This window comes from Crocuta crocuta, unplaced genomic scaffold (assembly GCF_008692635.1).
Source record: "Crocuta crocuta isolate KB4526 unplaced genomic scaffold, BGI_CrCroc_1.0 scaffold154, whole genome shotgun sequence".
NCBI lineage: Eukaryota > Metazoa > Chordata > Mammalia > Carnivora > Hyaenidae > Crocuta > Crocuta crocuta.
Genome location: NW_027530545.1, coordinates 5802453 through 5818438, shown reverse-complemented (window position 1 = coordinate 5818438; position 15986 = coordinate 5802453). Strand labels below are relative to the sequence as shown.

The 15986-nt window shown below is 37.9% G+C and overlaps 1 protein-coding gene and 1 long non-coding RNA gene across 3 annotated transcripts in view; one reads left to right on the top strand and one right to left on the bottom strand.

Moving 5' to 3' along the window:
• MMADHC (metabolism of cobalamin associated D) overlaps positions 1–10415 on the bottom strand; it is a 42543-nt gene extending 32128 nt beyond the window's left edge. The window contains exons 1-3 of the mRNA XM_077767781.1: positions 10277–10415; positions 9748–9807; positions 5071–5215 (exon numbers count right to left, since the gene is read on the bottom strand). Of these exons, the coding sequence (XP_077623907.1) occupies positions 5071–5215; positions 9748–9756 (154 nt within the window). The 5' untranslated portion in view covers positions 9757–9807; positions 10277–10415. The remainder of the gene's footprint in view (positions 1–5070; positions 5216–9747; positions 9808–10276) is intronic.
• Positions 10416–10531: 116 nt separating this feature from the next.
• Positions 10532–15431, top strand: LOC144234491 (uncharacterized). Of its 2 annotated transcripts, none has more exons than XR_013335973.1 (3): positions 10532–10577; positions 12848–13071; positions 15341–15431. It is a non-coding gene; the product is annotated as an uncharacterized LOC144234491 (long non-coding RNA). The 2 variants fall into 2 exon arrangements; XR_013335972.1 differs by lacking the exon at positions 10532–10577 and adding an exon at positions 10626–10712.
• Positions 15432–15986: the final 555 nt, after the last annotated feature.

Sequence of the window (15986 nt, the reverse complement as noted above, 5' to 3'; positions counted from 1 at the left end):
ACCACAATTAAGTTTTCTCTTAGAACTTTATTATAGTAGAATTGGGGGAGAGTTTTCCTAAATAACCGTTTAATTTTGTTTAATTCATTCTGTTTAAAATGAACTGTACTTGGGTTTGGTGGATGTTTGTTTTTCTAAAAAAAATTTTTTTTATTCCTTATTTTTGAGAGAGAGACAGAGTGTAAGTGAATCCTAAGTGGGATCCAGGCTCTGAGCTGTCAGCACAGAGCCTAAAGCGGGGCTTGAACTCACGAACTGCAAGATCATAACCTGAGCCAAGTAGGACACTTAACGGACTAAGCCACCCAGGTGCCCTGGATGATTGTTTTTCTAAATTGTTGAGCTGGATGAGAGGAATGACAAACAAAACCAACCGGCAGCTCCTGCGGCGTGAAGGAAGCACCTGAGCTACAAAGTCATCTTTGAAGTGTCCTTCTCTTTCCTCCTCAAAGGTGATCTATCAGCTACTGCTTCCTATTTATTTTACCTCCTAAGTACTACTTAACATCCAGACTGCCCCTGCCACAGCCTCACTTCAGACCCTCATAAATTCTCTCCCAGGTGACTTCTATAATAGCTTTCCGACGAAACATTCGGCCTGCAGCTTCGTCCCTCTACTCAGGCCATTTTCTCGATCAATATTCTCAAATTTGGAAACTTCACACCTCCTTAAGGGAGCAAATTGAGCACACATCCTACACATGCACTCTGACTTCTTAATAAGTTATGTGTGCTTATTCTTTTACCCTTATGTAGATCATAAAATGGTGTAACATGGAGAGATCAAAACATAAAGAGTTTTAACATGATCTTCTCCATCCAGTGGGTTACTTCACACACACAAGTATCAGTCTGGGTTCCGTCAGGATAAGGGAAGCTACAACACTACGGGACTGAAGGGATAACTCAAGAATTACAGTTTACCTGAGGGAGGGAGCGGCTGGGAAGTGAAGTCCGTCTCCAGGGCCAGGCAGAGGGTCTCAAACAGTCACTGCCTCAACTCGAAGTGGGAGAATTGGGGTTTATAGGAGTCTGAGAAGCAACAGGTCTGACCCCCAGGACGACCGTGAAGTGGGAGCTTCTGCAGGTCTCCGGCAACAGCCCTGTGGGACCGCCCCCTGTGACTCCCACAGCCTCCTGCGTATAACGGGATGTGCTTCACCTGTGCCTGCGAAATCTCGGCAAGGGCCTCTCATCAGAAAGCTAATGCACAACTACTGGGAAGGCATTAAGGGGAAATCTCCTTCCCAGCCTTAGGGCAGATGAGACACGATGGTACCAATGGACTACAACCAACATACCTGGAATACAGACACTTCAGGTTGGAGACAAATACTCTAATTTGGACGGAGAGTGATTATTCTAAAACACACCATATGTTGTCTTACTCAAAATCCTTCTGTAGTTTTCTTTGGCCTCCAGTAAGCTTGTGGGTGTGTGTGTGTGTGTCTGTGTGCGCGCGCACACACTTTTATCCCCAGTAGTTTTTTAATCTTTTTAGCCTTGCCAACTTTTATTCGCATACTTATGTATGGGCAAAAGCAAATTAACTATGATTCTTATTGTAAGCCTTGGCTGAACAGTGACAGAGCGTTGGAGCCCCTTCTATGCACTCAGTGCCCTGCAGTTTCCCCTCGGCGGGGGAATATCCAGAGCCCCATAGGACCTTTGTACATCACCATCCTAAAGGATGACATCCAAACTCATCAGCTTGGTGCATAAGGCCCTCTATCGTCTGCCTCGTGCCTCCCTCTTCCATTTAATCTTCTAAATAGCCTTCAGGCCACCCTGCATGCTAGCATTCCCAATTTAATTATTCATAACCTCAAAACTTTTCCTTGGCATATGAGCTCCCCTTTACTTGGACTGCTTCTCCACTTTGTCAGGTATATTCATAGCCACAAATCATCACTACGTGCAGATCATTTTTCCTGACCCTATCTATCTCCATGCTGTGAGTACAACATTTAATACCAAGAAGGACTCCAGAGTGATGTCATGAGCTGAGGAGGCACGGGTTGAGCTTTCTCAGAAAATCTTCCCTGAAGCATACAGTATCTACTAACTCCATCTTCATTTCTTAATATGTACTTTGAAAAATACATAGTGTGCAACTTCAATTTTGGTGTTGTTTTAATAACAGACAGTTTCACTTGTGTGTGTGTGTACATGATTTTAGGAAAATCAAGACCCTTTTTGAAATTTCTCATTGTAAGGTATTTTGCCTTTGCTGGAGAAAACCTGATAATCATTACAAAAATGGCAAAACAAGCATTCCTTTACTCTGATACTTATAAATTCATACAACAGCATTCTCACACCAGTTATAATGCCTATAATCAAAATAGTATTGAAATAATTGAAAGAAATAAGTATTGGCAAGGATGTAAAGAAAAGAGAACTCTTGTGCTGTGATGGTAGGAATGCAAACTGGAGCAGCCATTGTGAAAAACAGTGTGGAGGTTCCTTAAAAAAATTAAAATTGGATTACCAGACAATCTAGAAATTCCACTTTGGATATCTGCCCAAAGCAAGTGAAAGTGGTAATTAAATAAGATATATGCACTCTTATACTCATTGCAGCATTTATACTAGACAAGATACTGAACAACTTAAGTGTATACTGATAGATGAATGAATAAAGAACATGTGGGTGCATTGTATAAAAACACATGATGTAATAAATCATAAAGAAAATGAAATCTTGCCATTTGTAGCACAGACGGATGGACCTGGATGATACAATGCTCAGTGAAATGAGTCAAAGAAGGGCAAATACCATGTGGATTTGCATGTGGAATATAACAAAAAACCAAATGAACAAATGAAATGCAGAAACATACTGAAATCCAGGAAAGTGGTTGTTTCCAGAGGGAGAGAGGGTAGTAGTATGGGCAAAATAGGTGAAAGAGACTAAGAAGTACAAACTTTGTTATAAAATAAATTAAGTCACAAGGATGAAAAGCAGGACAGGTCAGTAGTACTGTAATAACATCATATGGTGATCGATGGTATCTGTATTTATGGTAAGCACTGTATAATGTGCAGAACTGCTGAATTACTATGTTGTACACCTGACACTGACAATACTGTATGTCATTATACTTCAGCAACAAAGGCAATAATTTCCTGTTATCAGCTACAGAAACTTTTTTCTAGATATAACTCCTTGGACAAGGGAAACAAAAGCAAAATTAAACTATCGGGACTATACCAAAATGAAATATTTTTGCACAGTGAAGAAAACCAATAGCAAGAAAACAAAAACAAAACAAAACAAAAAAACCCCTACTGAATGGGAAAAGATATTTTCAAATGATATATCTGTTAAGGGGTTAATATCCAAAATATATAAAAATACTTAGACAACACCAAAAAAAAATCCTATTAAAACATGGGCAGATGGCCTGGACAGGTCTAAGACATATAGATGGTGGACAGATGAAAAAAATGCTTAACATCGATAATCATCAGGGAAAGGCAAATCCAAACCAGAATGTGATATCACCTTATACCTGTCAGAACAGCTAAAATTAATAATGGAAGAAATAACAAGGGTTGGCAAGGATGTGGAGAAAAAGGAGCTCTCTTGCACTGCTGGTGGGAATGCAAATTTCATTCCTTTATTGCAGCCATTGTGCAAAACAGAATGGTAACTCTTTAAAAAATTAAAAACCGAGAGGAGCCTGGGTGGCTCAGTAGGTTAAGCATCCAACTTCAGCTCGGGTCATGATCTCAGTTTGTGAGTTTGAGCCCTGTGTCACGCTCTGTGCTGACAGCTCGGAGCCTGGAGTGTCAGGCTCTGTGCTGACAGCTCAGAGCCTGGAGCTTGCTTCAGATTCTGTATCTCTTTCTCTCTCTGCCCCTTCCCTGCTCACACTCTGTCTCTGCCACTCTCAAAAATAAATAAATGTTAAAAAAATTTTTTTTCAATTAAAAACCAAGTTATCAAATGATCCAGTAATTGCAATACTGGGTACTTACCCAAAGAAAATGAAAACGCAAAAGAAAATGATACATGGACCCCTATATTTAATGCAGCATTACTTAGAATAGCCAAGATATGGAAATAATCCAAACATCCACTCATAGATGAATCTATAAAGATATATATATACAGAATAGAATATTTAGCCATTAAAATAATGAAATCTTGTCATCTGTAGCAACATGGACGGATGTAGAAGGTATAATGGTAAAAGAAATAATTCAGTCATTAAAAGACAAATGCTATATGATTACACTCATGCAGAATTAAGAAAAAAAAAGGGACAAAATAAGATAGTTTTTAATAGAGAACAAACTGGTGATTTCCAGATGGATAGTATGTATGGGGAATGGGTAAAATAGAGGAGATCAAGAGTACACTTATCTTGATGAGTACTGAGAAATGTACAAAACCGATGAATCATTTTACTGTATACTTGAAACTAACACACTGTTAATTATACTCCCCCAAAAATCCTTCCTATTTTCTACATTAAAGATAACTAGTTTGAAGGATAAATTTTTGTGAGATGACTGTAAAATATAAAAGAACAAAACCCGGACTCAAAATAAAGAGAATAAATTGGTGTTGCCAGAGGGGAAGAGGCCAGGGCCATAGGTGAAGGAGATAAGGGGGATTAGGAGTACATTTACCTGAAGATGATGTTGTATATAACTGCTAAATCATTATACTGTACTTCTGAATCTAATGCAAGTATGCTAATCATATTTCAATAATATATGTGTGTGTATATATACACAAAGTACCAGCTAAATTTGAGAAATTCAGCAAATAATTGGAAGTAGTTTATGGGATCAAAAAAAGATCTGTTTCAGGTAGGACTAATTGTGTTTACAATATATAGAAACTAAAGTTCAAGAAAATAAGCTTCTAAAACTAAATGTATTATTTTTTTCATTGTAGCTTTCCAATATAAATATGTATACAGAGCTCTCATTTTATTTTTTATGCCATAAATTCAACCTTTTAAGATTTGTAAAACCTCAAGAAACATTACAGACAGCATAACTCAAAATGTTTTTGCAATAATTGTAAGTAAATCAATAATAAATTTTACTTACATATATCTGGAGGTGCAGTGGCCACATGAGGCTCATCGGAACCTGAAGATCCTGCAGTTGAAAAGGCTTTGGGATTGACAACCCTTTTAACTAAAGAGCAAAATCCTGGGAGATAGGAAACCAGTCTGGCTCTATTACACAGCACCTAAGAATAACACAAAATTAAAATTACTTGTTAATAACATACATTTTATACTTACATAGACAATCCCTGGCAAATCCTCACACTGCAATATATCTTTTAAAACCAAATTTTATTCTATTACTGAGCCACTACCATTTGGCAGGCATTATGTATATAATTTTTAAAACAAGTCTATTAAAAAAAATAAGTTACTTTGTATAAAAGTATATGGCTTTTCCAATAAATGCCAGAATTGAGAGTGCCTCAGCAGAGAGAATAGGAACCTCTAAAAGTTGCCCTATTTAGGAACAATACTGAAAAGGTAGTACAAAGAAGATTCTTCAATTCTTAAGGAACTTTCAAAACCTTTAGTACATAGCTTTGTGGTTCATTTTTTGCTATATTCATTTTTACTGGTCTCTGAGGTTAGTTACAACGGGTGAACGTGTAAACATCTTTCATGCATAAACTTCTAGCAAAATACCTGGGTCAGAGTAATTTAATACAGGAGTTGGCAAACTATAGCTGAATATAGCTTGCTGTTTTGGTAAATAAAGTTTTATTCTATCACAGTCACTCCCATTTATTTATGTATTGTCTATTGCTATTTTCATACCATAATGGCAGTAAGTTGTTGCACAGGGACCATAGGGTGCAGAAAGCCTAACATATTTACTTATCTGTCCCTTTGCATTAAAAAAACTAAAATGCCAACTCATAGTTTAGTAAGCAATATTTAAAAACAAACACCATATTATCTATGAAATGGTATTAAAAGATTTGAACAATTAAGAGATCCTTAAGGGGAGTAGGAAAAGTTTCAAAGGATACACTAGGTTTTTAAAAAACAGCAGTTAAGTTGAGGAGGGAAGGGGCATTTTAGTGAGTAATTTTTAGGAAAAGATGCATAGTCATAAAAGGTATTTTCAAAACAGTGAAAAGTTCAGTGAGGGTATATATATATATATATATATATACACACACACACATACATATGTGAGTACAGTAAAAAACAGGCTTGAAAATTAAGTTATGGGCAATTACAAAACGCTATATATTTGACACAGCAAAGGGCTTGTTGCATCAAGAAAATAAACCAGAATTTTACTCTGGAGGCAGGGAAATATAGTGCAAACTGATAAAAATAAGTAATGTTTTTAGGAATGTACCACTTAGGGCAGCAGGGATTGGAGTGGGATTAAAGAGGTGGCATGAAAACTAGTTGCCAGGATGTTGAAATAGTCTAGCCATTTGATACTTTAGAATACTATCCCTTTCACATAGTATTCTGAAATTTAACCCATGTACCTGGTCTTTTTCTCATCATAAATAGAAGAGAACATCCTAACTGGTCTTTCTACTTCTCTGGCAGAATTTCTTACTAACTCTACCGTCCCTTCCCTTTTCTATTCTTCAGCCACATAAAAATATCTGCCTAACAGTTCCCATTTTTCTCTGCCTTCTTTTATACTACCATAACATTTCTTCCCTTTTCCCTCTCCTAGGTCTAGCAAGTTTCAAAACCTGGATAAACAGAACCTCCTTTATGTGTCTCCCAAGTACAAGACCTGTCTCCAGAGTATTCTGCCACCTGAAAATTTAAGCATGCTCCCTTGGGCTAGCATCCAACCTGCCCCCCAAAACAAATGTTATAGGTATTAGATTTTAACCAACCAGACAGACTCAGACTTTTGGGTGTTTCTATAACTGAAATTTACCTTTACAATTGAAGACATTTACATTTAACAGAATATGGTTCAGGATCTAAAGGCAATATAAATGTCAAATTCCAAAAATATTTTAGGCAAGGACTCAAAATAATAAGAGGCTCAATAAAATATTAATCTGAAGGGGGCATTAAATAGTAAATAATCAATGGATGTTAGCTACTGTTGGCTAGGTTCTGTGCTAAGTGCTTATATGTACTGTTTTACTTATTTCCACAACACTTCCATATACCATAAACATTAAAGTATTATATATTAAATTTAATTTTAAGATTAAAATATTATGTGTGATAATAAATTGCTTTGCAAGTAAAATAGGAAAAGAAAGATTATCCAAATTATTTTAGCAACTGCTTAACATTATCAAGGATTATTTTAGCCTCTGAGTATCAAGGCCACTAATTCTACTTTGGTATTTTTCCTTGATGGTAAAGCTTTTAACAAAAGTTATAATAAAATGTGAGTTTTGTTCCCAACCTAAGAAAATCTACTCACCAAGTTTCACTTTATTTATTTAACCAAGTTTCATTTTAATGGCAGAATAAGCCATTAGATATCTAATTTGTCCACTGAAAGGAATAGCTGACGACAGTGGTAATGTGTTTCAAATTTTATCTTAACTTGTTTTGATCCTCAAATTCTTTACTTGGCAGGTTTTATGCAAACGTGGCAGATTTTATGGCATTGGGTCAGCTAGTAAATATAAGAACTTAAAGTGACAGCCAATAAATAACTCAAAAACTAGAATAGCTACTTTATTTTAGTATGAGGACAAGTAAGCATTTTACATATGATTGCTTCAAAGCTAGGATCCTAGACTTGGGAAGATGACAGGCTATTAAGATTGAATTCTAAAATCTTTATGAGTATAAAAAGAGAAACAGCCTTTTAGGTACTGTTTCAGGACTAAATCCTGCTTTTGGTCATGTGAGCAGAAAATATGGTCTTTACCAAAGACTGAAAACTCGTCATCTAGGAAGTTCATTCATATGCATCTATAGAGATTTTTGTGGGATCCCCACTGTTAGAAGGAACTTGAACTGAATATCAACATTGAGAAATTATAGATTCCCACAAAAAAATCCAGATTTAGTACTGTTCATGAAACCTCAGAAGAGCTGGCAGCCCTGGATTCATATTCTCACAGGGCACTGCTTAGCAACAAATCACCCACCTCATCAAAGGAAGGCTCCTCCCATTACATCAGAAGTGAACATTGCAGTTTGTCAAGTTCCCTCCAAGGCATCCTGACTTGCCTGTCCAGCTTCCGAAGCATGGACATTTACAACTCTTACTATGTATGCTAACTGAATTGTTGAAGACACACATACTTGCAGGTTTCATTACTGACATCCATTCAGTATTTACAATGCACATAGACACAAAGTTTTAAAAGTATATGTGAATATCAAAATTAAAATTTATTTTATATGAACGTCTAACAATAGATTATAAAATCTATAGATTTGTGAAAGCATCTTTCAAAATATTCACACTGCTGAACTAATTAAATCAAAATAAAGCCAGGTTAAACATTAATATTCTATTCTAATTAAAGTTTCTCCTTTGAGAGTATCACATGCTTCTTTTACAACTTTCCCCTGACTAGGTAAAAATTCATCTTAAAATGGGGTTGAGACTAGTGGTCTACTTTTATGACTTGTCCCTATAGTCACATCATTAGACTCTTAATGTATCATGCTCCATTACACAAATCTTATCCTGGCTAATCACTGCCATATTAATATTCCTAATACAGCTCCGATAAAATGAACACGATTTAAAGAACCAAATCCAAATACTGTGTGTGACACTCAAGGCTATATTACTTGATTCCAACTCCACAATCCAACGTTATTTCCCACTAATCTTTCACATATCTTACATTCCTTCCAAAAGGCAGAAATGACTTCTTGGTTTCTGAAAGGGAGGGGGGTCATTGAATATACCTCCTGTTTCTCCATTCAAATCTCCGATTATTCAAGACTCACTCTTTCACACCTCAGGCTAAATGCTTCTCTAAGTGAACCCCCTAGCTTCTCCTCTCTAAAAAGCTTTGAATCGTCACTGCATCTTTGTGTAGCTTTTAAGAAATAGTTACTTAATATATACACATATTTTTTAAGTTTATTTACTTCTTTTGAGAGAGAACAAGCGTGGGAGGGGCAGAGGGAGAAAGAAAGAATCCCAAGCAGGCTTTATGCTCAGCGCAGAGCCTGATGCATGGCTTTTGAACTTCAAGATCACGACCTGAGCCAAAATCAGACGCTTAACCAACTGAACCACCCAGGTGCACCAATTACTTTATACTTTTTAATGCAGCTATTTCATGTATGCCCAATGTCCCCCTATATCAATTCCTATGGTAAGAGATGTCTGATTAATTACTGAAGAGTTACAATCAATATTTCTGGTCTATGTGAATCCTATCTCTTGTTCTCATTTTGTAGGATTTAAAAAGTTACTTCCTATACTGAAACTGCCGCGAAACTTTCAGTTTAGCTAACCCCCCAAATAAAAAAAAAAGTGGCTTAAAAATAGATTCTAAGTATTTCCTGAAATAATGTCTTTTAAAAATACTGGAAGGATGCTGGCGCTGAATTTATTTCCAAAAATTAATTTGTAGAAACAAGTACATATGTACCGAATAGAACGTTTTCGTTGAAACTACCTTCAAAACAGAATTTCACACCCTTTGACATTTTTTCACACACTAGTCTAAACACAAGAAACGCTATGTCACCAATGCCATCATAATTAAACCAATCCCTCCATTTCCTAAAAGTCCCCAAACCACTATACGGCTTAAGAGACTAATTTACTCACAGTGGCCATTTCCAGCGAGGAGAGAGGACGCAAATTATCTTTCCTTTCGTAAAGTGATTCCTGAGGAAGGACAAAACAGGCTAGTGACAAATTAAGCTGTAACAACACACAACTTGGGTAGCGCCGACTATTCTGTTTCTCTCCACCACCACCAAAACTAAAGCCCACGCTCTCTTCGTAACCCAGAAACGCCAGAATTGGTACCCCCCGCCCCCCCAAAGGGCACAGAGCCCTGCCCAGAGGAGGCCGTGCAGCACTCAGCCCTCTCGGTTTGTGTCCCCCACCCCCAAAAGCAACTCAGATCAGATAAGGGCGGGGAACGAGGAGTCTGTGACCTAGCCTGAGTCCCGAGCGTCAAGGCGGGTATATTAACACAGGCCCGGGGCGGGGCGGATGATTGAGGGTGGTTGATAACAGCTCCAAACGAGGGTTCGAGCGCAGCTGACAGTGAGGAAGCGAAAAACAGCCTAAAGACAGAGTGACAGGACTGGGGAGAGACACAGAGACCCTGTGGGAATAAAAACAATACCGAGTGCTGTGGCCCCAAGACCGGCGAATTTGGAGGGGCTAACGCGGGCGGAAACCACCCATACCCATCACCACCGCCTCTTCCAGGCGTCCCAGGCCCTCACTCTTTCCGCCGTCAAAATGGCGGCGGCGACGGCGGCAGAAGTTGCGTCGACGCTGGCAGTGACCAGGCTGAAGAAGTTGCTTCCGAAAGCATCGATAGGAAGGATCGTCGAATCCATGATGCGCACGCGCACAATAGGTATGTAGAGCCTACCTTCCATTGGATAGTCTTGGGTAAAAGCGATGTAGGAGGAGAAAAGGTGAGGCTGGGTGACGTAGGTTTAAGGAGGAGGGCTCTTGGTCTCGGTTAAGGGGCTGATTTACTTTCGTTCGTCAACTCGTTGAGGTGTTTGGTAGATTCCGCTACCGTAAGGCGTTCTTACTGCCCCCAAGAGGTACATCATAGTTGTTAATTTCGCACAAATCACTGTTTTCGAGCATAGGGCGCTTAGGTTTTTCTATTTGTGTACCAGGCCTAAATAGGCCTAATAAATGTATATCAAATTACTTCTTTATGAACAGTACAGAATTTTCATTTATCAATGTGTGTGTTTTTAATTACCTGAAATCCATACTTTTTTCATGTCAATATTTCTCGTTAGGTAATGTTAGACGAGTTACTTAGTCTCTTTTTGCTTTAGTTTCCTCACCAGTAAAACGGGAATAATAGTGCTCACCCATACACTGTAAAGAGTAAATGAGATTATATATAGCTAACACTTACATAGCTATAACATGCACACACACAGCTCAGAGCTTGGAGTCACAGAAAGGCTCGAAGAAGCGGCCCCTGAGCTGAGTGTTGAAGTTATTTACAACTCAATTTTTCATGCCTCATACTTTTTGGCTTACTTGTACAGGTTATATAAGAGGATTTCTGGTTGAATGATGATTGTAAGCTTTTTGAAACCAGGAACCATATGCTATTTATCTTTACCAAGATATAAATCATCTGTCAGGTACAGGTAGGAGATAAAGGAGTCAGTGATCAACAGTATGGCAGGAGGCTGTCAAGAGTAACTTCATAGCAGAGGTGATGCTTGAACTGTATTTTGAACGATGAATGGGTGTTTTCCTAAATACCAAGAAATGATGAGGAGGGTTGAGGACATTTAAAGGCAAAGGGAGCAGTGTGTACAGAGCTATGGAATCCAAAGCATTGCACTTTTTGGGGGAAATATACAAGTAATCCAGAAAATGAGTTTGACACAGACAGGGTCTAGATGATAGTCAGCTTTCAGTGCAATACAGAGATGGATGTAATCCTGGGAGCAGCGAGAAACAATTGGGAAAATTGAAGCAGAGTCATGGCAATACCAGATTTGTGTCTTGGGGAGACCTTGGGCTGCCATTTAGAAGATAAGTTGGAAGGGTGTGTGAAGATAACACCTCAACTTTTGACTTAGGATACTTGGTGAAATGTGTTACTTTTGCTGTATTGGGAATTCAGTAGTATTAATATCTGTGGAATGTATACTTGTAGTGGCACTTAGGTAGGGATTTTCCCATGATCTGTTTTAATTCTCACAAAAATAAAGAAAATGGAGGTATTATTCTCATGGTAAATATGAAGAAATTAAAGCAGAAACGGGTTAGGTATATTTCTGAAACTTCCAGGGCTGGACTTAAATCTAGGTCTGTTAGGTTCAAAAATAGTGTTTCTTTCCCAGAGGTATTGTCATCCAGGAGAACAGGTTTTTGGAGAGGGATGAAGAGTTTGATTTGGGATAGCTTGTGTTTTAGGATTCCTAAAGGGACATTCATGTGGAGTTGTCAATAAGTCATTTAAAAGTAGGCCCATTGCTCAGGAAAGTGGTTTACGTGGGAGACAGATATTTGAGGGTCATTGACATGTGGGTGATAGTTAAAGTCATGAGAACCCCTTAACATGAAGTTGAACGATGGGCTTTATGGGAAGAGAGATAGGTCGTGAAACTCCTGAAAATGTATGCAAAGTTTTGTATGTTTGTAGATTCCTGCCCCCCTTCCCCAAAGAGGGTGCATAGCTTCTGCAGATTTATAAAGGAGTTCATGACTCTTAAAGTTCGAGAACTACTAGTGTAGAGTGTAAAAGAAAAAGGGCAAAGCCAGCATACTAAGAAATATTAAAGGGGTAAGAGAAGAAAAACTAGCAACAGAAACTCCAAGTTTCAATCAGAAAGTAGAAGGAAATCAGGAGAGAGTATTCTAGATATCAAGAATTATAGTTATTAGTACTCGATATTATTAGATGCTACAAAAAGTTCTTGTTGAGGTCCATCTCATTTGGTAAATCCAGCCACAGTGACTTTGCCAGAGGAATTTCAGAGGAGTAGGGTATGGGAGGGTGGAATTTTGATAACTTGGTATTCAGAGAATAAAACAGAAACTTCTTAAGGGCAGAGACTTTATCTGTTTATTTACTGTATTCCTGGGACTTTCCTGTATTCCTGCCCCAGAGAGAGGTGATCAATAAATATTTGTTGAAAGTTGAACAGATGAAGAAGTAGTGATCATTAACAACAGCCACTTTCTGTTGTTCTATTTCCAGGCTCCATACCTCCGTACCCTCTTTCTACCTCTGTCTACCCAACAACTGGGCTGGGAGAGTAATAGTGTCTACACTGCTGACGTGAAGAAACTGAGACTTAGGCTAAGCAAACTGCCTGATGCCATATAACTACATGTAGTGGTGAATGTGAGATTAAGACTTGGATTTGTCTGGCTCTGAAATCTCTGTGCCTTGCCCAACAATAAGAGTCAGAAGAGAAAGAGGTGAGTAACTGTCTTTCAACTTATTTCGATGTTCTTTTCTCTATTTGCCTTCTCCCTTTCACTCTCGTGGTTGGTTCTTAGTCTTCAGAATTTCACAGAACTGTAAAAATTGACCCATTCACCAGATCATGAAATTATTCAGAGGTCAATGTATAATGCATCTCGCTCTTACTGCTGCCTGTATTGATGGCTTTTGATAAATATATTCTTCCTTTTTATTCTAGAAAACACTAACTCTTAGTAACAAAGATGCATACTTATGGAAACTAAGAAATATATAGTAATAAGTGCTCGACCTGGAAAGACCATTGTATTGCAGCTAGTTCTTTCTGTAAAGACAGTAGGATTATAAAACCAAAAGACAAGATGAACTATTTTCTGCTCAACCAAACGTATCTAAAGGACATTAGAAGTTTGAAGACAATAAGGGTGCCTGGGTGGTTCAGTCAGTTAAGCGTCCAACTTTGGCTCAGGTCACAATCTCACAGTTTGTGAGTTCGAGCCCTGCATTGGGATCTCTCGTCCCAGCGCAGAGCCCGCTTTGAATTCTCTGTCTCCCCGTCTCTCTGCTCATCCCCAGTTCACAGTCTCTCTCTCTCAAAAATAAACATTAAGAAATAAAAAAAAAGAAGTTTGAAGACAGTATGTTGAGAACACGTCTTTTAAATTGTCCACATCAGTGACACAATATTTGATACATTAAGATAGGCATATATTTTAGCCATTTCTAGAAAACTCAAGCTTTTCCTGGAAACAGCTTGGCTGTTCTAGCCATCTATTGCTAGATGGCAACACATAAGTGTTATAGGGAATGAATGTTGTGTGTCTGTAGGACAAAATGGAAGAAAAGACTTCTATTTAATATTTTGATTTTTAATATGAATGTGATTCACATAATCACTGGACTTTGTGATATTAGATACAATGATTACCTACCTGCTTGTCTCTCTGTCTCTGTCATTAACAATGGACACCACGATATTACCTATTTTGTAGATATATTTAGAAGATTATATGAGATAATTCATGTAAAGGATTTAGCGCAGTGCACAGCACTTAGTGTGCAATAAATGTGAGCTGACATCATCTTTATCATCATTGTCATCAGTATCATCATCATTGAAGTCCTCTGAACTTTATATTTGTAGCTTTGCTTTCCATATATGTGCACAGTGCTTGTCGGGGTGATACTGCCCTGGGCCTTCCTGTCTCTGGTAACAGGAAATAATTTGGCCTAGGAAAGAACAGGCATGAGTTTAGGCAGGGCTTCCATCAGGATGTTGTCCTGCTTTGTTTTGAGCTACTTCTCCTTGAGGTGACTATGGCTATGTTTTAGGACTCAAAGCATGTAGGCAGAACAGAGAACAGGGTCAGGAGAAGATGTAACCAAAATCTGTTCAACACTGAGTGAAAGTCATCCATTAAGTGACATTTGTAATCTCAGGATCTGGGCTTTGTTGATCTGGCTACATATAGAAGTGGAATTGCTTAGGTTTCAAATAGGCGTATAAAAGTACCTGGGAACTTGTTAGAAAGGCAGACTCTGTGGCTTAATCCCAATACTGCTGCCCCAGAATCTATATTTTTCACAAGATCTGTAGTGATTCTTATCCACAATAATGTTCTCTTGCAGGAGATTGACCAGGAGGAAAGGTATGGTAGCCCTGGGGCTTGTAGAACATATGTTACTCCAGATGTATATAGTCAGAATCTATGAGGTTTAGGAAGCTGCATTTAAGAAACTCTTCAGGGAATTTTTATGAGAACTAGATTGGAGAATCATGACTAAAAGCTAAAAAAGTGTGCTAGGGAGAAGTGCAATACACACTGTGAACACCAGCTGTCACTACTCTACAATTTAAAAACAAACCTGATTCTTAACAGCCAAAGGAATGATTACAAGAGCGTTTCCTAAATTTCAAATGTAAAGATCTAAGGAAAACAAACTCTGAGTTGAACAGATTTGGATTATAGTGTGATTTTATTAAAGGTCTCTAGGACCATACAAATGGCTTACAAAGAGTAGTAGTTGGAGTTTTAGAAATTTTGGATATGTGTGAATAAACCGACATCAGAAGAATAATGTCTCATGTACTTGGGGAAATTAAGTGAATGTTTTGTGATTAAAAAAAAATCAAAACTAGACTCTGTAGCCTGAATGTATATATAAGACAGCTCAGTGACTCTGAGAATATCTTCATTTTCCTGGCCTTATTTCACAATGGAAAGTCTTAGGTAGTGTCCACATGAACATCTTCTTTATTTGCAGATATTGTACCATCTGGGGAGATTTGAATTCAAGTTCTGGCGTTTTTGTACAGCTTCACGTGGATCACCATGGCAATCCCTTAACATCCATGAGCCTTGAAACGGGCATAAAAATACTCACATAAGGATTGTCATTAGAAGAATCCAGATGATGTAATAAATGTGCAATATTTCACAAATTTTAAGGATTAAGTAAATGCAGGATATTATTTGAATGCTTACAGCGATTGGCCTTTGCATAATATTGGTCTCTGCCACAAATGCACCATTTTTATAAGAATGACTCCAGTTCTGCTAGGAACTCATTTTCTTCAATGAGTTCTTTTCTCCCATACCAAGTAGAGTTGCCTGATAAAATGCAGGACATGCAGTTGAATTTGAGTTTCAGACAAACAAAGAGTAATTTTTTTAGTATAAGCATGCCCTAAATTTTACATGGCAATGTGGCATATCTAACTCCAAGACAAACCAAGAAAGCTGTCCCTTGTTCATAGTTCTACGTCCAAACCTCATCTAATTGCCCACATCTTCTATTTTGCCTGGTCAGAAAAAATCTGACTAAGAAACAGTAATGTAGGTCTAAAAATGTTTTGAGAGAATTTACTGCCATGGAATAACTTGCATCTTCAAAAATTGTCACACTTCCT